At 40.5% G+C, this 22,582-nt stretch overlaps 2 protein-coding genes across 3 annotated transcripts; one reads left to right on the plus strand and one right to left on the minus strand.

Moving 5' to 3' along the window:
- Positions 1 to 505: 505 nt before the first annotated feature.
- On the minus strand, positions 506 to 12,862 carry snx1a (sorting nexin 1a). Its single transcript, XM_076089494.1, has 15 exons — positions 12,458 to 12,862; positions 9,158 to 10,109; positions 8,040 to 8,176; positions 7,726 to 7,804; positions 7,428 to 7,471; positions 7,026 to 7,167; positions 6,859 to 6,937; positions 6,641 to 6,716; positions 6,139 to 6,252; positions 5,280 to 5,373; positions 4,772 to 4,977; positions 4,022 to 4,165; positions 3,770 to 3,850; positions 3,599 to 3,670; positions 506 to 3,013 (listed from the first exon to the last, which is right to left on the minus strand). The coding sequence occupies exons 1-15, from the start codon at positions 12,584 to 12,586 to the stop codon at positions 2,963 to 2,965; spliced, it is 2,400 nt and encodes a 799-aa protein (XP_075945609.1). The 5' UTR covers positions 12,587 to 12,862; the 3' UTR covers positions 506 to 2,962.
- sv2 (synaptic vesicle glycoprotein 2) lies at positions 12,429 to 20,386 on the plus strand. Of its 2 annotated transcripts, XM_076089497.1 has the most exons (14): positions 12,429 to 12,757; positions 12,919 to 13,064; positions 14,176 to 14,274; positions 14,541 to 14,702; positions 15,405 to 15,567; positions 15,862 to 15,983; positions 17,040 to 17,203; positions 17,307 to 17,387; positions 17,637 to 17,735; positions 18,178 to 18,266; positions 18,649 to 18,776; positions 19,455 to 19,550; positions 19,703 to 19,862; positions 19,952 to 20,386. In XM_076089497.1, exons 2-14 carry the CDS (start codon positions 12,968 to 12,970, stop codon positions 20,133 to 20,135), a joined length of 1,644 nt encoding a protein of 547 aa, XP_075945612.1. In that variant the 5' UTR covers positions 12,429 to 12,757; positions 12,919 to 12,967; the 3' UTR covers positions 20,136 to 20,386. The 2 variants fall into 2 exon arrangements, with proteins under 2 accessions (XP_075945612.1, XP_075945610.1); XM_076089495.1 differs by having other exon boundaries at positions 12,429 to 13,064.
- Positions 20,387 to 22,582: the final 2,196 nt, after the last annotated feature.

Genomic DNA, 22,582 nt, shown 5'->3' on the forward strand with positions numbered 1-22,582 from the left:
TACCCAATAATTGAATCGAAAAGCTTTCAGGTTTTCGTCCAAGAAAACAGCAGACAGACAACCAACAGATGGAAGACAAGACAGTAAATACTAAGAAACTAATCAGACAATAAGACACAGGTGGGCAGACATGACGGCTGATTGGCGGAAGAAACAATTTTTGAATTACTATACGACGACTCTTAATGCCATACTATACTGTAACCTTTTTTAATACTGTGACTTTTTGACGTACTATACTATAGAATCTTTGACATACTTTGTCTTCATGGTGTAACTATGAAGACACAAGTATGCCAGGCTAAGACAACTTTTTACGATATACTTTACTTTTGATGAAATACTATACTAGGACATTTATTATGGGATATTCTATGAAATTACTTGATATACTACAGTAAGACTTTATGACGTCACAATTGAAACTATACCACACTTATAAGGACCTAATGTGAGGTAAGAAAACAACCCAAGTGGAGAAATAAGACAAGTCTGAAGTTCTTAATGGAATTTCCAAGTGTAAACAGTGCAACTTTTATTGATTTGAAAGTAATTTCTATGACACAGTGCTGACATTGCTCTGCACATTGACAAGTGATGACATACAGTACAAGGCCGCACAAACAACCAGTTTTATCTGAGTGCTGTTTAACAGTCGAAAAATGTGATCTAATGATCAAAACAAACAAAACAAAAAAGTCTGCATATTACCAGGTGCCTACACGAAAGTGTAGCTTGTCACTACACAACCTCAGGTGTGTGCAAACGTGAAATTAAAGCTGTAATCAAAAGATGGCAGCCGTGCCACATGTGACGGGTTTGTTCCCGCTTGATGTGAACACTCAAAACTTGTCAAACTGCAGACCAAGGCTTCAGGTTCATCATGACATCTTTAGTATTTGACATTAAACTCATGTCTACAAGTCAACAGCAAGTCATTTTTTAGCATGTTGTTGCCCATTTACTACACAGTATTATTTAGTGCTGAAATTAATACGGGATCAACACAATAAATCAACATAAAATTCTGATGATTATAACTTGTCATGCAAAAATGCCCAAAAGCTGCTGGTTCCAGTTCCTCGAATGTGAGGATCTGCATCTTATCTGCTCTATCACTGTAACTTAAAGGTACCCTGTTGACTTCTTGCACAAACTGTATGTACATCCACAGTTTCTCAAACAAAGTGCATTAAGTATCTTATTTCCTTTTTTTTGGTGTGCGTGTGGAGGAATTTGAAATCGACAGTTTGTATCTATGTTTACAATCTGGCAGTATTTGTATTCCTCGCCTTAGTTGGCACATTGCTGCGTTTCTCGGCACGTCACTGCCACCAACTGTTGATCAGCGGAAAAAGGTGTAACAACCTGCAGGACTGTATCGCGCCATGTGAAATAGTATGAAAATAGGGACCCAAACTTCACAAAAACTGCTCCATACATCCATCACTGGTCAGAAACTCCACAGGGTACCTTTAACATAAAAAGAATAACCTAATCGTTAGTCAGATAGAACTATTTCAAGACGTCTTCTTGGGCTCTCTGAAACATTTTTTTTTTATTATTTTGTGTCATTTTATAGAATAAACAAAAAAAATTTTGGAGAGAGCAACACATAATGGAAATATTTTTTATTTGCAACCCTTATATTACTGCCAACCACATCTTAAAGCAGAATTCAGAACCCTATAATCCAGGCAGCTTTTGCTTTCCATTCATTTCACTTCCACAGCATGAAAATGTACTGCAGAGACTTGAAACCTGCTTGGCAATGCTACTCCATACAGTGGACATGTCAGCATTTACTGTATTTATCCTAAAGGAAGTCATTGTTGCTTGGTTATGCCTTAAAAAGGTGTCAACTGACACTTACTATACTGCATTATCACACAACAATGACGCACTAGAAACAGACTCAGACATGATGCTAACTGTTTCAAGTCTGTGCAGGTTGATTTTCATACAATAACCTGTCTGGAAAGTTGTTTTCTTTTTGAATGTGCTACTTTCCAGAGTTATACGCAGGAATATATAGAAAAACAAATCGTAATTTGTAGTAAATGGGCATTAACATGAAAACACCAGAATTGTTCTTCAACCCCAGCATTGACACTCATATCGTTATGGCAGTTGTTGAAGTAACGCTTAATCAAGCTTCTGCACAACTTCCTCCCAAACTGGATTATACCAAAAACACCATTCTGACTTAAAAAGGCACAGACATGTGTGGTTATAAGAGTAAAGTTTGCACTATGATTGAAATCATATCTAAAACATTAAACTCACAAGCTTTGACCTACAATGCAACCCTTGACCACAGCTGTAGCCTCATCTAATGCCTCTCAATACCCTGCACCCCCCCTTCAGCATCAATAGTATTTTAAATCTGAAACAAAAAAACAAAACATGGCTGGTACTTAAGTACGTGATCCACCTGGTGGAAGTGCTCATAATTTCTTCTTTTTTTTTTTTTTTTTTTAAATTGTTATTTTATCCCTTTGAGTCGTAAAAAACAAAAACAGACATAGTGAGACTCTTGGCCACTTTCTTCATCTGGGTCCCCAGAACTATTTGATGAGCGAGCAGCCGCGCTGTTGTAAACAATTAACCACAGCTGATGTGACGGAGCTCCCGATCACACGACGGAGAGAATCCTGAGAACTACGGACTCGGTTCATTTCCCGGAATCATTCATCTATTCTCTCTCTTTTCCTGCGTCCATATCTTTGTATATGCAAACTCTTTTCATCTATTAAGAAAATATTTGTGGAAGGTTAAATGAAAATATACAATTATTAATACAATAGAGTACAGAGCTATATGTTAAAGGTGATTAAAAAAAAAACAGGTTGATTGTATCTCCCTTTACAACGCGCGCATTTTCCTTGGTTTAAAGGCAAGAGGTAAAGTGTATAAGAAAAAGGCAGCCCGTTTAGTCGTCCACACGGCCGGTGCTCGAGGATTAGGCGATTGCTTTTGCTTCTGGTAAGAAAGCGTCCCAGTACTTTATGAGCTGGAGGAAAGAAAGAGAGACGGAGTCATTGAAAACAAACAGACAAGTGGTTCATGTTCAGGATGTAAAACAGCTTTCGTAGTTCAGAATCACTTTGTCAATAGACGGAAAATTAAAACGTAACTTTCTGAAATTAGACCATTTATTGCTTTTCTCAACTGTACATTTGAACACATTATTTGGGCTCTTGAAACTTGGAAAGAGGCTTTTAAAAATACTTTAATGTACTACTTTATTAAAAGTATCAAGAGATTAATTAATAATACAATTAATTGTTAGTTGAAGGCCTAATCTTTCCTTTTTCTTACATCCTGTTAAAATTCATTCATACCTCCCTCCTGAGCTTACATTTACTTTTCCTTAAAAAAAACATCTATTGTTACTTTTCATTTTGATAATTTATAGTTATTATTAATGAACTAATAAGCTCCAAATCATCTTAATTTAAATCAAGACGATTCCGTGACATGACAAAACAAGGACTGCCACAGTTGGAAAAGTCTTTCTAGAAGTTAAAAACTATTTACAAATATACACCGACGAAGAATATTTGATTATGGAAATGTGAAATATTCACGTTCTCACCTGTTGCTGAGAGTGAAGCAGACACTCCAAGTAGTTAATGATCTCTCTTTTGAAGTTCCTGGCCTTTTCTCTCTGTATGATCAGATAAATAGAGAAGAAATCCACCGATCAGAACCGAATATCATCTTCAGCGGTCTCGTACCTGATGTGAGGAAGGATAAACGTCCGTACGTCAAAGCGGCTGACTTCCTTGCGCACGGTGGCAGAAACTCTGTCAAAGTCTCTCTCATACTGCGTCACCTTAACCTCCCACTGTGAACAAGACGAGAGGGAAAGTTAACGCCATTTGTTTGACCGTGCTCCATGTTTCTGATGATAGGAACAATATGAAAGCTTTTCAAGAGGCTCATTCATGATTCAAACATCAAACTCCAGCCCTGAAGTCGAGTCCACTCTGTTGCTTTTGGCCTGAGATGTTTGTACCTCGGCGATCTCCTCTTTGGCCAGCTGCAGCTTGTCGGGCTTGTTGGCCCACAGCAGTTTGGCCTCAGTCTCCCTCTTCTTCTGCAGCACGGTCTGAGCATCCTGCCAGCGCTGCCACGCCTTCATCCGGTGATCAAACGAGCCCTGCAGGCCACGGACACACAGAGGATCATTTCATGATCGTATTTGGGTTTTTACTTTAGCCGTGAAGCTGAGGCTCATATTCAAAACTGTTCAAATACTTGTCAAGCCTTCAGTCAGTGTTAAAGGGCATTTTGGTTGCTGTGGTATTTGTGTTAAACCCCATTAGAATAATACCAGATTCATCTTTTAGCCTTTGAATAAAGCACTGACATTTAAAGATTTGATTTACTTAAAAATGGTTCAAATCATGTACAAAAAAAAAACGAGTGCCGACATGATCCGAGAGGAATTTCTATGTTCAAGAAACAATTACTGATCACTTTCTACAATGTCTTTGTATACAGCAAATATACAACTTTTTACTCATAAATGTTACACAATATGTTTATGCGAGACCCAATCAGAGTTTTTGAGATCATAATGAGTGTTTGGATCAGCACAGAAATGAAATGTGAAACTCAAAACTCTACATATCTCGTCTAATTTCACTCACTTAGGTCTCAAGTCACCTCCTAACCTTTTAAAAGTGAAAGTGCTTCTGTTACTTTAACATTGGGGGGGATTTATTAAATTAAACTATCCAGAAAAGACAGATATTTTCAGTACCCTCACGGCTCCAAGCAGGCGGATGTAATCTGCGATGAGTTCGGCAAAGCTGAAAGTGTCGTTTGTGGCCTGTTCCTGGTGTAACTGCTCCATCTTGTCCTCCACCTCTGCCAGCTGAGAGAGCGCTCGGGACAGCGCGGTGTTGTCCTCTGCGCTGCCCAGCATGGCCGTGCTTTTGGCAAAACTGGCAGTGTTTAACGACAGTTCTGGAGAGGAAGAGAGAGACGGACGTCAAGATAAAGCAGGCGTCGTCCACCGTGTTCTTAGAAACACCAAAAACAAGTAAGCGATCATCTGGGTTAGATACTCTCTGGACATGGGTTTGTGTAAAAATATCACTTTCTATGGAGCGCATTGGTAAAGCGATAGTCATCTTAAAACTAACTGATGCACAGGTTACTTTTCTTCGACACAATCAAACTTCTTTTTCAACCAGAGGAGTCGCCCCCTGCTGGCCAATAGAAAGAATGCACGTTTGATCTCATTAGTTGGAAGGGAGACAACCAACCTTTCCTGTGGACGACCAGAGATTCGACCATCGCGTGGAGCTTCCTGAACTGCTGGTCTGCAGACTCCACCTCCTGCAGCTTCTCTTCAAACCACTGCAGCAAAACACAGGAAGAGTTTGTACAAATTGCAACATCTGTTAGCTCCATCACATTACAAAGCCACATCACCACAAACTGCAAAACACGTCACATCCCATTGGGTCAAAAATGGATACAAATTTGAATCATGCATTACATTTGTATGATGATTGAACTTCAATACTTTACCACAGTTTGTTGGTTACTGCGGTGAAATAATTTTAACTTTACGTCTGAAGATGAGTCATAGAAATCGTATTCAATCTAAATACTTTTCCAGACTTTCTAGATTCATACAAGCAGCCCGATCCTACAAGTATGCAAATAATGGCTCTCTGAGAAGTCTTCAGCTGAAAACACACACTGGAAACCCAGTGCCCTTTAATGCACTTATCTTCTGTTGCATGTGTTCAGCTTGAATGTGTGAGAATCAGCTCAGTGAAGGCATGCGTGTGGTGAACTCAGATCAAGAGGAAGTCAGCGTCACAGCTCAGTTTCTTTATATAACAGCTCTTAACAAACTGGTGCTTTGATCAGCTTCATCTTTAGTATTTAGTCAACTATGATATCAAACTACATAAACAGTCAAATAATGAAAATCAAACAAGCTAACAAGCTAATGTTCTGATTAATGTCACACCACACAAAAAAAAAAATTAGCTGAGAGCTTGAAATGTTCTGCTTTTTACTGGAAAATACAGATTTCCTCACAACAAAGATGAATCTGCTCTTCCTGAGAAGCTCTGATGCAACAACGTGTCTGTTTACAGCTGAACTCACCACGTCTGACTCATTCATCTTGATGGTCATTTTACTGACAGCATCTGTTGCCTTGTTGATCATCTTCAGGAAGCCGGCGCCGCTCAGAGCCTGGGTGCTCACTGCTCTGGGCAACTGAAGGCATGAACACATATTACAATACAGCCATCGCCAGACTGCAGTTACAAGTATACTAAAGCTTCAGATACACAAAAGGATCAAGAAGTGGTAAAAAAAAAAAGATTCTTCTGAAAGTGTCATTAAATCAGAAAGACCTTAAAGTATTAAAGAAAACTGTAAAAACATTTTTTCTCGCACACCTTCACGGTAAACGACATGGTGGACGCAGGTGAGAAAAACAACGTTTTCCTCAGGAATACAAGGTGACACAGGTTGAGTGATTGATGCACATGTGGTCTCTTTGTGGGTGATGTATTCCTTGTGGCTCAGGCATAAAACTAAATAGATGTGCATTTTGTAAAAAGGCACCGATCACCAAGACTCTCCAAACTTTTTGGCTTACTTCCTCTCTCTCCAGGAACTCTCGAACATCCGGATCTTGGAGAAGTGACGGGTGATTTACGACCCTCTGGAGATATCTGTTGAATGGGAAAATGCAAAGAAAAACCTCACTTTCCTGCTTTTTATGAGCAGGGCAACATCATAACAGCTGAGAACATTATGGTCTTTGTAACTGAATTGTCATAAAGCAGCTTTAATATTCAATCTCTTCTCCTCTACCTCTCCAAAGCAGCTCTTCTTCTCTCAACAAAGTCTGCAGATGAGGAATCTTCCTTTCCCACCTTCATCTTCGTCATACCTGTGCCAGATAACAACCCTTCTTATAGCTGATGAAGAATACATTCAGTTACAGTATCAGAGGAAACAGTGAAGCCAAGTCAGCCTACCCAGAATGCTCTTCTCTGGTGGCGGAGGCACGATGAATCCATTTGGTCCATGCTTTTCAGACAGCTTCTCATAGAGGCCGAGGAAGTCGCTGAAGCGTCGCCTCACTGTAAATGTCTTGTTGCGGAACATGGGCAGTGGGGTCTGAAACACATTCACGGTATTGGTTGGAGTTGATGTCCCCAAGAGGCTCAAGTTTGGTGGATTACTATGAAACTCTGATGTAATCTATGTTTGCCTTCCAAGACCAGTGCGTGGGCGTTTCCCCTACAAGACACTGACCAGTATTTCCTCTTTTGGGACATTGTTACCACACATCCAATGAGTAACTGAGCGAACGTCCTCTGGATTAAAGAAGAAGAACTTTAGGTCAAATTAAATGCTCCATTTCAACAAGTTTTTACCTGTGTGGTTACTTTGTAGGCCATGTAGGCGTTCATCCCATCCCCTGAAAAACAAAAAGGATGAAAATCAGTGCAAGAAAAGACATTGATATGAGTACTTACAGAGTATTACTCAAGGTGGTCCTTCATCATACTTCATCAGTAGTTTCACTACTTGAGTCCTTTGCCTTCTTCACAAGTTTGAAATAACTAAATCAAGGAGTCAAGCACCTCAAAACAACCGTTGCTTGCTTGATGTTTATAGTAGTGTAGCAATACTATTACATAAAGAATAAAACAGATCAAAAATAAGCTTCACCTATTTTTTCAGGGTCTTTGACAGAGATAGCGATCTCAAATTTGTCTTCCTGCTCTTCTTCTTCTTCCTCTTCATCCAACTGAAACAAACATTGAACAGAAAGTGTAACACTGCCTGAAGTCACCAAACACTTCTATTGAACAGTACACTGAATATTTCTCACAGTTTATTTTGAAATGTTGGTAAGATGTTAAACAAGTAAAGAAAGGTGTAAATTCTGATATTCCAGAAAATTTAAATTTGCAAATCCCTAATCAGTTTTCCGGGGTTACTTTGCTGCAGGGATTTCACTCTTGGATTAGATATGCGCGTACCTCCTCCAGGGAAGCAGACTGGGGCTTGGCCAGGCTGGCAGCTGCCGACACGGAGGGGGCGGACGCAGACGGTTTGGTCGACACATCTTTCATTCTCTCGTCCCGCGGACTGTCCAGAGAAAGCTCCACCGTGGCTTCTGTTAGAGAGGAACAGGGAAGAAACCAGACCGAGGTCGTTACACGCTGAATGGAAACGTGAAGAGAGATGTTCATTATTTACTTTACATCCTGGACGGTCTAAATATGCAGGTTCATGCTCTGGTGTGTTTGTCTTTTTTGCTTTCAGCCTGTAGCTTAATACAATTCAGTCACGTGTGGACCAGTGCTTGTGAACTGAAGTCACAAGGGCCTGTTTTATTGGAGAGGTAAAGGGGAACTCCACCTTTTGTACACACAAAGGTCTGATTACAGGTGTTAGGGAGCACTACTGCACATGTAATAAAGTTGATAAATAGCCTAAAGTAACGCCAATAGAGTCGGCAACGGTTTGGTCTGAAGACTAGTATTTTGAAAATGAAAAAAGTCTGGGGGTGTAGAGTATGCACGACTAACACAACACACTTTAATCTCTGACCGAACTGTCAGCGTTCAAGTTGCATTGTGGGTAATGCAAGCGCCAGGATTTGACAAGGAAAAGATGCGTGGAGTTAAAAAAAGATTTTAAGGATTCTATTAAACTGTCCATCATGAATCCAATGTTGTGTACTGCGATGCAAAATTATTTTAAGATGTTGACCATGAAATTCATTTCCTGGTTTGAGTCCAGCAGTGAGCCTTTGTTACGGGTCATCCTCCGTCTGTCTCCATTCATTTCCTGTCAGCTTTCTACTGTCTGCCATCTCATAACATTAAACATACCTCCAAAAAATAAACACTGGAAAGTGAAAAACACACTGAAATGCTATACTATGACCATCTGGTGTTAAATTGTAGTACTTTTAACCCAGAGTGCAGTTATCTGTTGCACAGCTGACTTTGAATGGAACCGTTCTCACATAAATCAGTTGTGAATGATCTGCTCTATGCGACGCTCCCTTTGTCACTCATGCTCCCCGTCGAACACTAAATCCTAGAATCCTGATGATGTTACACATTAATAAAAAAAATTGTGGACCCACCAGCAAATATATCGGTCTCCTCTTCAGAGTGGACTCCGTTAGTCTTGGAGTTGACCGCGCTGGTCTTTTTGATGCTGGGCACTGTGGTGACGGCCTCCTCGGAGAAGATGTCAGCAGGATCACTGTCTTGCAGAGGACCACCTGTGTCGCTAACGTCACTGGCAGCTTTGGTTGTGACGGGTTTGCTCTTCAGCTCTCTGCTGACGGGTTTCTTTGAAGCGGCACCCAGCGGCTCACCGAACAGATCCTCGTCCCGTTCGCCGAAGAGGCTTTTCTGCAGCTGCTTGGCAGATTTGGTCTGCCGTGGTTCCGTGAACAAGTCGTTTCCCTCATCTTTGAACAGATCGACTGTTGCCCGGCTGGGTATTCTGGCATCAGCAGCGGGTGGAGCATCACTCAGGAAGTCAACCAGAGGGTCAACGAATGTGTGGCTGGCAGGTGGTGGCTGTGGCGTCTCACTGGCTGGCAAATCGTCACCGAGGTCGATAATGGAATCAGTGGACGTTTCTTTTGCTTCCTGTTCATCATCACTTCCTGTTTTCCCATCGTCAGGTGGATCCGTCACGTCGCTGGTCACTTCACTTTTATCTGCTGCTGCTTCAACGGTTACATCCGCCACCACGACGACTTCCTCTCGCCGAGCTTCACTTTCACCTCCAAATATGTCAACAAACTCATCCGAGGGTTCATCTAGAGGGATTTCAGTTGTGTCTATAGCAGCGTCTGCGACGGCACTTTCAGCTTCAGGAGAGTCGGTTATGTTGTTTGTGAGGTCGACAAAGTCATCCGAGGGTTCGCGGACGACTTCGCTCGTTGGCTTGATTTCCACTTGGCTGCCGACGGGCTCGATTATGGGATCATCCATGATGTCACTGGGAGGCTTCATTAAAACATCGCTGGGATGACTGGCAGGTGGCAGTGTGGTGTCTATTTTGGTCAGTGGAGGGTTGCTCTGGAGGTGAGGGGAAAAGGGAAAAAATATGTTTTGTTTTAGAGTTTTGAATAGGGCCGTACCTAACAATTATCGGTCAATTGTTTTATGGGTTATACATCTGGACAATAAAATGACAAACTGCAAAACTCCCAATTTCCTTCAGCTACATGTGATGTCTTCCAATTGTTTGATTTGTCTGACAAACAGTCCAAAACACAAAGATATTAAATCTACAATCATACTAAACATAACAAAGCAGCAAATCTTCATATTCGAGAAACTGGAATCGTTGAATTCTGCTTGGCCAACGACTGAAATGAAAATTGCGATACATTTCGTGTCAATCAACTAATAGATTAACCACCTAATCCCTTTTCCACACTTTGTAACAATGACAGTCCTGGAATACATATGACAGTCTGGAAGGAAATACTTCAACCAAAACATTATTTATTACACTTCCTCATACCACGAACTTAAACAAAATCAAAATTCAAAAACCTTCTTAAACTGTCGCTGCAGCATGGTCCAAGTCTCTCGTGTCCAGGTGTACGATATTTACATGACAGACGCATTTATTTTGAATATAAAATTTGCTAAAACAACAAGAACACAGCTTCCATAAACTCATCAGCCATAGTCACAGCCTAACACACTTATATTTTGCCAGATGACACTTTTGGAAGCGCCTACTTCCAGGCTACCGGGTTTGTAGCTGATAACAAAAATAATCCTTTGAAATGAAAAATGAAGTAGCTCGCAATCTCATGGTGAAACCCTGCATCGTGTTTCTGAAATAGCTTTCTCAGTCAATAGGTACGAGGTACTTCTAGCTGAAAGCAACACAACAGTCCTGCAATAAATCCCACTTTCTTAAAGATTGTAAAGTTCAGGTTTATTTGAAACATTTATAGAGAGGTGTTGATTAAACTTTATGATCATTTTGGAGGCTGCAGTTGAATTGCACAGTTTTATACCGAGAGGTGTAATATTTAGAAGAAAACATGATTGACGCCTCTCCTCTTGGTGCATCTAGTGAACTGGCGAAACATATATTTCCTCCTACCATCAATGTTAACAAAATCTAAATGTCCATAAACCTTCTTAAACTGTTCCTACAGCATTATCCGCATCTCTGGTATCCAGTTGTGTGGTCTTTACGCAGGAGTTTTCACTTTAATATTGTTAAAACACAACTTCCTCAAACTCATTGTGTTATAGTGAGAGGTGGAATATTTAGTCCACTCCCACATTAGAAACGACTCTCAGCAGAGGTATAGTGTAAATAACTTGCGTGGTTGCTAATTATCACATTGAGTAATACTCTAAATACACAGCGCATCTTTAAATAAATACAACAACTAGAGGCCTGAGAGCTCAACAATGAACCAGTAATCACGGCCATCTTTATGTATGAGGCCACTCTGAATGCATCTCCAAACATTACATCAGCTTAAAAAAATGTTTTCCAAACGTAACATCCACAACTTGCTGAGTAATGTTTTCCATGCGGCAGTGAAAAAAAAAAATCAAAGACAGCAACTTTCCAATCTCTCCTCTGAACTTTGACTGTGGGAAAACATCCGGGTTCTGACCACGTGACCACAGCCACTGTCCCTGTCATGTGACTCGCATGGCAGGAGGCTGCGCGTGCCAGCTTTTTTTAATCCTCATTCAAAAAAAAAAAGGAAAGTGAATTTTAAACCACTTATTTATATGAATAAATCAATCCAAGATGATGTCAACTTTCACAAAACAAGCAACACAGACCACATTCCCTCCAGACTGCTAACATGTAGCTGCTGCTCGCTTCATCACTGCATGGCGTAAAAGTCTGCACAAGAGGGTTTTTAGTGCAAGTTAACCTCGAAATGTAGAAGACATTTCTGCACAGGAAACATCCACATATCATGAGCCAAGTAGGAACTTCTGTGAGACACAATGGAGTCATCTCGGTTGCCCAATCGACCTGATAAAAATCACAGCTAGCAATGCAACTTTTCAGGAAGAAAAATACCAAAATGGGGGTTTGTGTTACAACAGTGTTAAAAGATCACCACAAAAGATGTTTAAAAGCAATACATCTGTGATAGAAGGTGGAGTTTATGCATCAAAATACTCCATACTGCTTTGATCCTGTAAGTCACAGTCAACTTTATTGATGTTACTGTTTCCTCAACGCTAAAACAAGCTAAATGTGTGTCAACAACATTCCACAAACTTTTGCTTAAAGCGCCCCATTAGCTCTCTTCGCTGTGGCGTTATAGCCCACTAGTCTTTTTGCAGTTCGTGTCAGTTAGCCAAAAACATAAGAGGCAGCTTAGCTTAGCGTGAACACCGACGTTATTAGCTCCGTTCAGACATACTGTGCTCATGAAGAGGTCGTCTTCTTCTTCGTCGTCTTCGTCACTGTCTCGGCCTCCGACTTCTTCCAGCACATCTTGGTCCTCGGAGTCGGGGAAAGGAGGAGGACTGCGCTCCGAGCTGGTCGCCATCTTCAATCTTATTATAAAAAACACACACTCACACGCGCGCACACACACGCGGGGAGGCAACAGTCAACTGATCGTTGCTCGCTGCTTGCACAGACGGTCAGATGCGTCTCGCGTGAAGCTAAAGCTCTGCAGGTCACCTGAAGATCGGAGCTACAACTTAGCGCGAGCAGAGTGAGTGAGTGAGTGTGGAGCTACAGGACGTGCAAACCGTCGCTGTCTTTTTTTTCTCCTTTCTCCCTCCTCCCTCCTCCCTCCTTTACTTCCTGGTTAGCTTCACCGTTAGCTATAGCAGTCACGAGACAGATGCAACAGTATAACATGGACCTGGACAGGGGTTGCGGTTTCAATATGTGCCCATATTAGAGACGTCCGGGGGTGGTGATGTTTCGTCACGTGCATACCGGAGACGCAGAGGCACGAGAGCCGCTTCTCACAGGTGTGACCTACCTGGAGCCTAACGAGAGGGACCCGGATGAAGGTAAGAGTTTGTTGATACTGTGAGTTTAACTCGGTCTTGACAACACATCACTCAGTAGTTCTCACCTTATTTAGAGGTAATGATGTATTGTTCTTTTATTTGTTCTTTTCTAAACATTATCCACGCAGAAAAAGAAAAAAACATGCTTTGTAGTGCATGACACAAAATATCCCTCAGAAAACACAAGTACATTTACACAACTATAACTGCTACTTCAGTATAATTTTGAGGAACTTGTACTTAACTGAGAGCATTTCCATTTAATACTACTTCCTACTGTTACATTAGATTCCACAACATTTCTATGACAACTTTACTGACTATATACTATATAAATAGGTAGCCTACATTTACTCAAGTACTGTTCTTGAGTACACATTTGAGGAACTTGTACTTTACTCGAGTATTTCCATTTAATGCTACTTTCTACTATTACTACTTAATTTCAGAGGGAAATATTGCACTACATTTTACTGCACTACATTTATTTAACAGCTAGTTACTCTTCATGATTCAGATTTTATACAAACAAAACATATAAAATACAATGCATACAGATAGTTATGGGTATTTTTCCACCATTTTCTCATTCTTACAGAGCAAACCATCAGTTATTGGGCAAATAATCTGCAGAGTAATTGATAATACAATAACTGTTAATTGCAGCACGCCTTAGATTCCTCTGCCAGTGAAATATTGGCATTTCTGCTTGAAACAAAAATGATGAATCAATTACAAAATAGTAGCTATTAGTTGCTGATTAACATTCTGTCAATTAATGAATCAATTAATCTACTGCGCGACATGAGCCCTTGAAACCAACCAGCACTCAAATACTTCCTGGCTCAGGTTTTTTTTTGTAGTTTTCAGTAATTTGGTGGAAAAACAAATTATTCTAAAAAAACAACAACTTTATCTGTAGTGACAGTTTCTTCTACATGACCTCATGTTGAGGTGTTGAATGCTTTCATTAGATAATAAGACCAACCTCTAAATGTGTGGCGTGATATGTACCAACAACAAAATAACATCTTAAATATCCCTTTTCATCTGGGACCTCTGTTCCCTTTGACCTGTTTATGTGTGTGGGTTTTTTTTTGTTGCTTTTTAGGAGAAATCATTTTCAACAAGAGCACGTCAAACATTACATGTGATGCTGGCGGGAGCGCAGAAAGAAGATTAACATATGAGGAAGCAGTCGAGGAAGCAGGTTTGATGGTTTTGTTGTTACCTTTGGCTGTGACTTTTGTGTTGTTATTGCTGTTTTGAGGGGGGAGCATGGTGAATCAGTTTTGAGGATTTAGATATGTCGTTTGAAGAGGATTACATCTTTCTAACCTAAAGTGTCTGTTAACCGTCATGAGCAGGGCAGCTGCACTACACCACTGTTGAATGTGTATCAGAAACAAGCTCGTAAAGAGGTCAGGTGATTGTTTAATGGATAACTTCTCTCTTTGTTCTGCTTCTGTCTCTCAGGGTTTGGAGCGTTCCACTGGCTGCTGTTGGTGGTGTGCGGTTGGGCCAATGCCAGCGATGCCGTGGAGATCCTCTGCGTGTCTTTTCTGCTGCCAACAGCACGCTGCGACCTGCTGCTGAGCTCTTCAGACATGGGCCTGCTCACTGCCAGCATATTCCTCGGTGATTCACAATCATTTAATTGAACGGAGCTGAGGTCGATCGACAGAGAAATTAATCGCCAATCGTTACGATGATCGTCTATTGTTCCAGTTTTTTCTCTTCAGCAAAAATGCAAATTATTCTCTGGTTTTGGCTTCTCAGATGAGAGGTTTTGCTGTTTTTCTTTGTCATATATGACAAGGTTTTAATATTTTTGGGGTTTTAGACTGTTTGTCGGACAAAACAAGCACATTAAAGACATCACCATAGGCTCTCAGAAACTGTGAATGGCACTTTTTTACTGTTATTATAATATATTTTAGCATTTTATAGACTAAACAATTAATCAAGAAAATTAGCAACAGATTGGTCGATAATGAAAATAATGGTTTGTTGGGACAGCAGAGAAGAGGTAAAGCTAGATAATAACAATTAACACAAAAGGGACATTAAAATATAGGTGGATTTTTGTTGTTTGTCTGAACTAATTAAAAACCTAATGTTTGGTGACAACAAACATACGATGCTGCAGTGTAGAAGGGTTAAAACTAGATTTTAGAAATGTTGCCAACATTTGTATAAAACAAAAAAGAGCCTAAATTGTTCAGTCTAGTTGTAAAATCAACACTAAAGGAAAATAAGACTAGAGTTGAGTCTGGCACAGCAATGCTTAGAGCTGAATACTGATGTTTGCATGTTATTGTCTTACTTCCTGTTTTCTAGGAATGATGGTGGGGGGCTACACGTGGGGATACCTGGCGGACCAGAGGGGGCGGCGCAGGGTCCTGGTCGTGTCCCTGACAGTTAACGGGGTGTTTGGAGGTCTGGCCAGCGTGGCTCCGTGGTTCTGGCTCTTCCTGCTGCTGCGGTTCATCAGCGGCATCGGGTGAGCACATGATTTGAATACGATTTACATTTTTTTTTTTTTTATTCTGGAGTTACTTGGTGAATGCAGTATGTTTTTCTATGTATTTCCATGCTTGGAGAGATCACACTGCAGCAACAGGTCTCAGTTTTTATTCTTACAGAACCTACATGTTCCTTCATGAAGGACTTTTAGGGAAAACAACGGTCTCAATTTAGCTGTGCCCTCATTTGACCAACCACTGTTTGACGTCCAAAATGAGTTAACGGTAGCGAATAAGCACACAAGAACAACTTTTTTTGTTTACCTCTGCAGGGTCGGCGGGTCGATCCCTGTTATCTTCTCGTACTTCTCAGAGTTCATGCCCCGACTGAGGAGAGGTGCAATGATCAGCGCTCTGGCCACCTTCTGGATGACAGGAAACATCCTGGCTGCAGGTGGGAGAATATAGCAATAAAACAATGTCGGTGTTGTGGGATCAAAAACACAATTTCACCAAAGTTGTAAGCACAAGTGCTGACAAACCTTAGTCACATGCTAAAACGAGGTGTGTATTATTTTGCACATTAGCTCGCTGGTGTAATCAATCGGCCTTTTAATGACAGACGTTTTGACGTTCTTACAGTAGCAGGTTTTTTTTTTTTTTTCTTTTTTTTTTTTTGCAAAATTTAGAAAAATACACGAACATAACAGAGATAAATAATATCCCAGTGCAGTAAGAGGCAGACAACCCACTGGGCTTAATTGAAGCTCCACCTAAATGTTAAAATTTCACAATATTATGGATGACACAAAATATATTATATGATTATATTTTCCATTTTCTCAGAGGTTTTGTTTCATTGATCTTTCTACAAAACTGAAACATTCTAGTGGAGTTTTCTGTCCATATTATATCACTGAACTGGCGAGTTATGTTCATGTTAGTCATGTAAGTATGAACACCACATAATTTTAACCAAAATATCAGAGCAGTTATTTTGTTAGCATTTAACAACAACATACTAGCTTAAATGTTATAGATTCCATATCTGAAAAGCAAAAACAATGCCTCAAAAATAAGATGTTTTGATATATTATATGTATATTAATTTGTCATTTTGCCTTTATTTGATAGCGGCTGTGGAGATGCAGACAGGAAATACAGACACAGAGGGTTGTGAAGGGCTACAAAGCTCCAGAACCGGGCACATTGCAGTCGTATAGTCCAAGTCTTAACCACTAGAAACTACAAACACGTCGACAAATTGTAATTCAGTCTCGGCTCGTAGTCGTCGCCAAAAATTAATCATCTGGTGGCTGAAATCCCAAAGCTGGATCAATACCACGTTTAGTCAAATTGTTCTCACCTTAAAAACCTTAATCGTATTTATACATCCTTCAAACACAAAGATTTTGACGTATAAACTTTAGGGTGAAAGCAGGAACTTCCTTGGCAGGTGCTTTCAAAATAAGACAACGTAATTCAAAGAGTGACTGTCTTTTGTCTGCAGGTCTGGCCTGGTTGGTGATCCCAAGAACCTGGGCACATTTCTCACTGGGGACCCTGGACTTCCAGAGCTGGAGACTGTTCGTGGTGCTCTGCTCTGTTCCCAGCCTCACCTCAGCCCTCCTCTTCCGGCTGCTCATGCCCGAGAGCCCCAAGTTCCTCATGGAGGTATTTAAAGGCCCGGACTAGTTCAGGTGTTTGCAGCCTGCTGTTTTATTTTGTTTGTTTTTCTTCCGAGCTGTCTTTGAGATTTTGGTCCCGTCTTTGCCAGGCGGGCCGGGAGAAAGAGGCGATCCGCGTCTTCCAAGTGATGTTTAAGCTGAACATGAGGGGAAAAGGAAAGGATTTCCCGGTATGAACTGAGTGATGTTCTCATACTCATCATTGTTTAGTGGACACATTTAACATGTGATGTACATATTTGTAGCATAGGATAGAGATTTAAATGATGGAAAACAGGAATAGTGCAAAAGAGGAAATCAAAAGGGAAGTGATATTTGTGATGAAAGTACATTGTTTGTGTGTTTTTTTTATAGTTCTCTAAACATTTCCTTCATTCAACTCTTAAGTGTATTGATTCTCGTCTTGAACTCTTTTGAAGGAATTTGGTCTATGCATCAGCTCCAAGCAAAGAGGGGAACAGGAGGAGACCAGAACCCGGGGCTCACGGAGAGAGAGACTGGCCTGTATTGTGAAGAAGGTAACGTCACAAACTCGACATCCACAGAGATGATTGTAGAGGTTGTCTGAGTCTGAGGACCGCTGCAGAACTGTGTAAAAGCACATTTTTCAAATTCTGCTGTATATATTGACGGGTGAGGCCCGTCATCTACATCTTCGTAGACCCACAGGGACCATCACTGTTCAATATGCGTCTGTGTAGGACCTGAAGCAGCATGGTTGTATGTACTTCTATGCAAGTTTACTGTGTGGTTATTGGATTTGACACATTTATTTAAGAATATTCAACGTTTCAGCACAAACAAGTTAACAGTAAGACTGGACTTTACGAGCCCCTGTGGGCATTCTGCCCTGTTGGTAATAATTCTTATTCCTTTTATTTATAATTAGTATATTTCCTTGATTATTGTATAAAATGTAACGTTGTCATTTGTATATAATGTCTTTGGTTTGACTTGCAGGTCTTGATGCCAATTAAACAGATGTTTAATGGGCCGCTCAAATCCAGGAGCATCGCTCTGCTCATCGTCTTCTACTGCATCTCCTTCGGGTGAGAAACCATCTGCACCTCTACATGTAGACTGAAGAGCATCTGCAGTGAAACTGGAGCTCTCCTTTATATCTGTGTTGTCAGAATTGTCTACAAATTCAGTGTCTTTCAACACTGCTGATGTGATATATATCTACAGCTGGCAGCTCTGCAGCTCTAAATGACAGTGAGAGATAACCGCTGTGAATAGTTTATCTTCAACAACCAGAAATCGTGATACTGCAAAAACAAGTTCATCTTAACAACTTCTGTGACTTTTTATCATGTTACTGTAGTCTCGGTGTAGTGCATGTATGTATAGTTTCACATTAAAAACTGTCTGTACTGTACCATTTGTTATCAAAAAGCTAAAATCTCTTTTTTAACGTGTGTGTGTGTATAGTTACTACGGACTATGGATGTGGTTCCCGGCGCTGTTTGAAAGAATGGAGAACGGCGGCTCGCCCTGCGCCAACGTGTCGCTCCCGTCTTCACTCAACAACCAAAGCTGCTACCCGGTCAAGACGGCAGGTGTGTATCTGGGATGACAAAGAAGTTATGCAGATTTTACTGCAGGCAGAACGGGACGTGCAGCACAAGTTTATAGCTCAGCCACAGAAGAAAATATGGAGTTTGAGAATGAGGTCAAATCATCATTTGTGCAATTACATTACATCTCATGAAAGTACTTCCAAAGAGTTAGACGAGGTATTGATATTATTTAGAGAGGTGTTTAAAACAAAAGTAACACAAGGGAGGAAAGAAATGAACCAAGATAAATTGAATTGCTCAGGGTGTTTAGACTTGCAGACAAATTACTTTGTTACTTTGCATTTGAAATGCATCTCTGACTGTTTAAAGGCAAAGAGCACCAGATCAGACTCATCCCCAAAGACCTTTTTTTGTTTGAGTATATTGAGTTCTCTGTGGATTGGAGGCTCTAGATTTCCTCTAGATTTGAATGTGTCCGTGTTTTTGTTGACCTGCATTAGAACGTATTTGTAAAGCTTTAATTTATGGCTCTGTCATATTTACATAGTTATTTCCAGGAGAATTACAGACCTCTAAAATAAAGCGTTACCCATTGTGTTCCACCCAACTGCATGCTGGGATAAACTCCAGTGACCAAGAAACAGAATAATCTGGAATAGAAAAGCGATGAATGGATGTTTTTGTATTTTACCTTCCTGTACCTTCCTCACCTGACAGTGTATATGGAGGGCTTCATCATTGCTGCATCAAACCTACCGGGAAACATCTTCACCATTGTCATGATAGACAGACTAGGAGGAAAGGCTCTACTGTGTGAGTTTCAGTATTTTTGATCACTATTTTATCAACATTTATGCACTTCTACCACAAGATCATGCTGCTGAGAAATGTCCATCCACATAACCAGCTATCTTTGAATCATTGAGTGTCCCTGAATCTCTCCACCTTCCTTGTTGTGTCTCCAGCCTGCAGCCTGCTGCTGTCCAGTCTGAGCATCTTCCTCATCTATGTGGTCCAGACCAAAATCCAGAGTCTGGTCCTGTCCTGCATCTTCAGCGGCGTGTCCGTGATCAGCTGGAACGCCCTGGACGTGCTGGGAACGGAGCTCTACCCGACCCTGCTACGGTAACGTTTCTTAAAGCTTAAGTTCAGCAAAGTGCATAACAGTGGCTTAAGCATGGCGGTTTAGATTTCTCTGTCCTGGTGCGTTTCAGGTCCTCTGCTCTCGGTTTCTTCACCGGCGTGGGCCGAGTGGCGGCCATCATGGGTAACGTGGCCTTTGGCCAGTTGATGGACACAAACTGTGCCGCGCCGGTCCTGCTGGTGTCGTTTCTGCTGCTGACCGGAGGCCTGGTGGCTCTTGTGCTTCCACAAACCAGGCAGACTGAGCTCACTTGATCCCTTTCGGATCTACATGACATTATTTATTTTTTCGGACGGATTATGGAGAATGATTTGAGTAAATAACACAAGACACATGAGAATGTATCTATTTTTTTATTTATTTGTATAATAAATAAACTTGTAATACTTCAGGACCACATTTCACAACCACACACCGTTTGAATAAAACACTTTGGATATTTGAAAGCCGATGCAGGTGTGAAAAAAAAAGAATCGCAAGACATGAATTAAATAATTGTATCCAACCGTTTCTGTGGAAGCATTCTCTTTTTCAGTGGATCTTTACATTAGAAGTATAATTTCTTACTCTTTACATTCTTCATCATGACTGTGATGCAGTAACTACAAGTATCAGGTCTGAGTGGTTTGACGGTAAACAATGCAACAGGTACAAAGAAATAAAAAGGTCCACTGCTGCTGACGCTCAGCTTTCTATGACCGTAACGTACTCCTTTGGTAAAACACATTCTCCAACAGTAAAACAATAAATAAATACACCGATATTGTGTTAAAAGATAAGAAACATGCAGCCGCTGGACACATGAGGGTCCACGACAACAAAAAAGAAGCCACATGACCTCTGACCTGAAAACGAAACAGAAGGCATGAAAACGGTCTCGCCTGACAAATGACATCAAGGTGAGACTTAACTTGAAAGTGTCTCACGTGATCATGAGCACCATTATAATCTCTAGGTCTTACAATTCATCCTCATGAACTAAACAGTCACCTTCAAACAGAGTCGGGTGGAAATCAGATTTTAGTTTTCATCTGACTGAGTTAGCTGAAGCTCGAGAATTTGGTGACTAATGTTAAACAGATTTGTTTCAGTAACTACATTAAAACGACCGTTGCATCAGAAATTTGTTCTCGGGCAAATTTATGAATTTATAATTAAATGTAAGACTTTTAAATCTTTGTATCTCGTAGCAGTCGCCCAATACAAGAGGTTTTCTACTTATTGTTGTCCAGTGTTTATTATTATAATGTGCTTCATGATGATGTCAAGTCAAGTGTCATTTTGAGTCATTTTAAAAACAGCAAATTAAATGTCCAGTGTCATCACGCCCACACACACACACACACACATTACTTATAGTAGTACTGTATTACATGTTGCAATACATACAATAACATTTATACATCTTCAGTTTCTATAAATGCCCCACTTATTGTAATGAACGTGCACTATGACAGCGAGGCAGATGCTGGAAATGGCAGAATTTGAGATGAAGATCCGTCTTTATTCCCAGGAGCAGTTCTCAACTAACAAAGTTTATTGTGCCAAAATGGAATGACTCAGTTATCGGTAGTTGTTGTCTCAGTGGAGCCTTCATGCTTCAAATAACTGGACGACAATAGATTATGCCGATAGTCTGTTTCATTGTGGTGACGTGTTTAGGGGGAATTTATTCCTACAGTATATAAAACATTACTCATGTTATTTAAATTAGTCTGATTACTAATAACTTAAGCTCAAACTGGTGGGACAGATGTGGGAATGCACTATTTAAAGAATTAGAATTACTTACTTGGGGCACCTTATTTCTAAATAAAATAAACTTCATGGGTGAAACAAGATTTAAAGAAAAAAAATTGAATTAAGACTTCCTTTTGTTTTGGCAAAAGAAATCCTAAAAACACGGTTCACTAACTTTATGTTTCAGGAACATCAAGCTGCGTCTCATGGCCTTCCTCAGCAGATGGAGTTGTGAGTGAGATCACATTATTACAGGGGGTCATACTTTGGGGTCTATCATTGGATGTGAAAGGCCTCCTTTATCGTCCTCGAGGATTGGGATCGTCTCACTGATTCCCAGAGTCAAAACCAAACAGCATTCATTCACTTTTATGCACAAAACTCCCAGAAAACTTGAGGTCTGAACCAACTCTACAAACGTCTTTTACTTCAAGGCTTAAAACATAAAACTGTCTTTTATTAAATTAAATTTGAGACTATTGATCTTATCTTGAACTGCAGCTTTTATTCTCCTGTTTAATCTGTTTTATTTATTGTATCTTATTCCCACAAGTCCTCCAACCTAAACGATTATTTGTTCCTGCGACCCACAGGAGCGTTTCCTAAATTATAGAGATCAACCAGTCCTCATGCCGAAATGTAACGGTCGCAATTTTCAACACGTGGTTAATGTTGTGAACTGTCTCAATTTGGTTAGGTTTAGGCAGCAAAACGACTTGGTTAGGTTTCAGAAAAGATTGTGGTTTGGGATGAAATACGCATGTTTGTTAAGTGACTCATGTTGCGTATATAAGTTGACATACGATACGTGACGTACCAGAAAGGGTTACTGTAAACAAAACCCTGATCTTTTACTAAACCTCACCAAGTAGGTTTGTTGCTTAAACCCAAGGAGATTTCTTTTTCTTTACACCACGTCACCTGACTTCCTCCTTTGCTCCTGTCATACTTACTACAGCCA

Source organism: Anarhichas minor, unplaced genomic scaffold (assembly GCF_050575085.1).
Source record: "Anarhichas minor isolate MPS153535 unplaced genomic scaffold, ASM5057508v1 ptg000011l, whole genome shotgun sequence".
In the NCBI taxonomy this organism is placed as follows: domain Eukaryota; kingdom Metazoa; phylum Chordata; class Actinopteri; order Perciformes; family Anarhichadidae; genus Anarhichas; species Anarhichas minor.

Excerpts from the sequence above, each read along its gene's own strand:
- snx1a (XM_076089494.1), bottom strand. The coding sequence starts at position 12,586 with ATGGCGACCAGCTCGGAGCGCAGTCCTCCTCCTTTCCCCGACTCCGAG. Across the intron at positions 6,938-7,025 it reads ACCAGAGAAGAGCATTCTGG|GTATGACGAAGATGAAGGTG; the intron begins GTAGGCTGACTT and ends TATCTGGCACAG. Across the intron at positions 5,374-6,138 it reads AGATGAATGAGTCAGACGTG|TGGTTTGAAGAGAAGCTGCA; the intron begins GTGAGTTCAGCT and ends GTTTTGCTGCAG.
- sv2 (XM_076089495.1), top strand. The coding sequence starts at position 12,968 with ATGTTTCGTCACGTGCATACCGGAGACGCAGAGGCACGAGAGCCGCTT. Across the intron at positions 15,568-15,861 it reads CGGTTCATCAGCGGCATCGG|GGTCGGCGGGTCGATCCCTG; the intron begins GTGAGCACATGA and ends TTACCTCTGCAG. Across the intron at positions 18,777-19,454 it reads CTACCCGGTCAAGACGGCAG|TGTATATGGAGGGCTTCATC; the intron begins GTGTGTATCTGG and ends CTCACCTGACAG.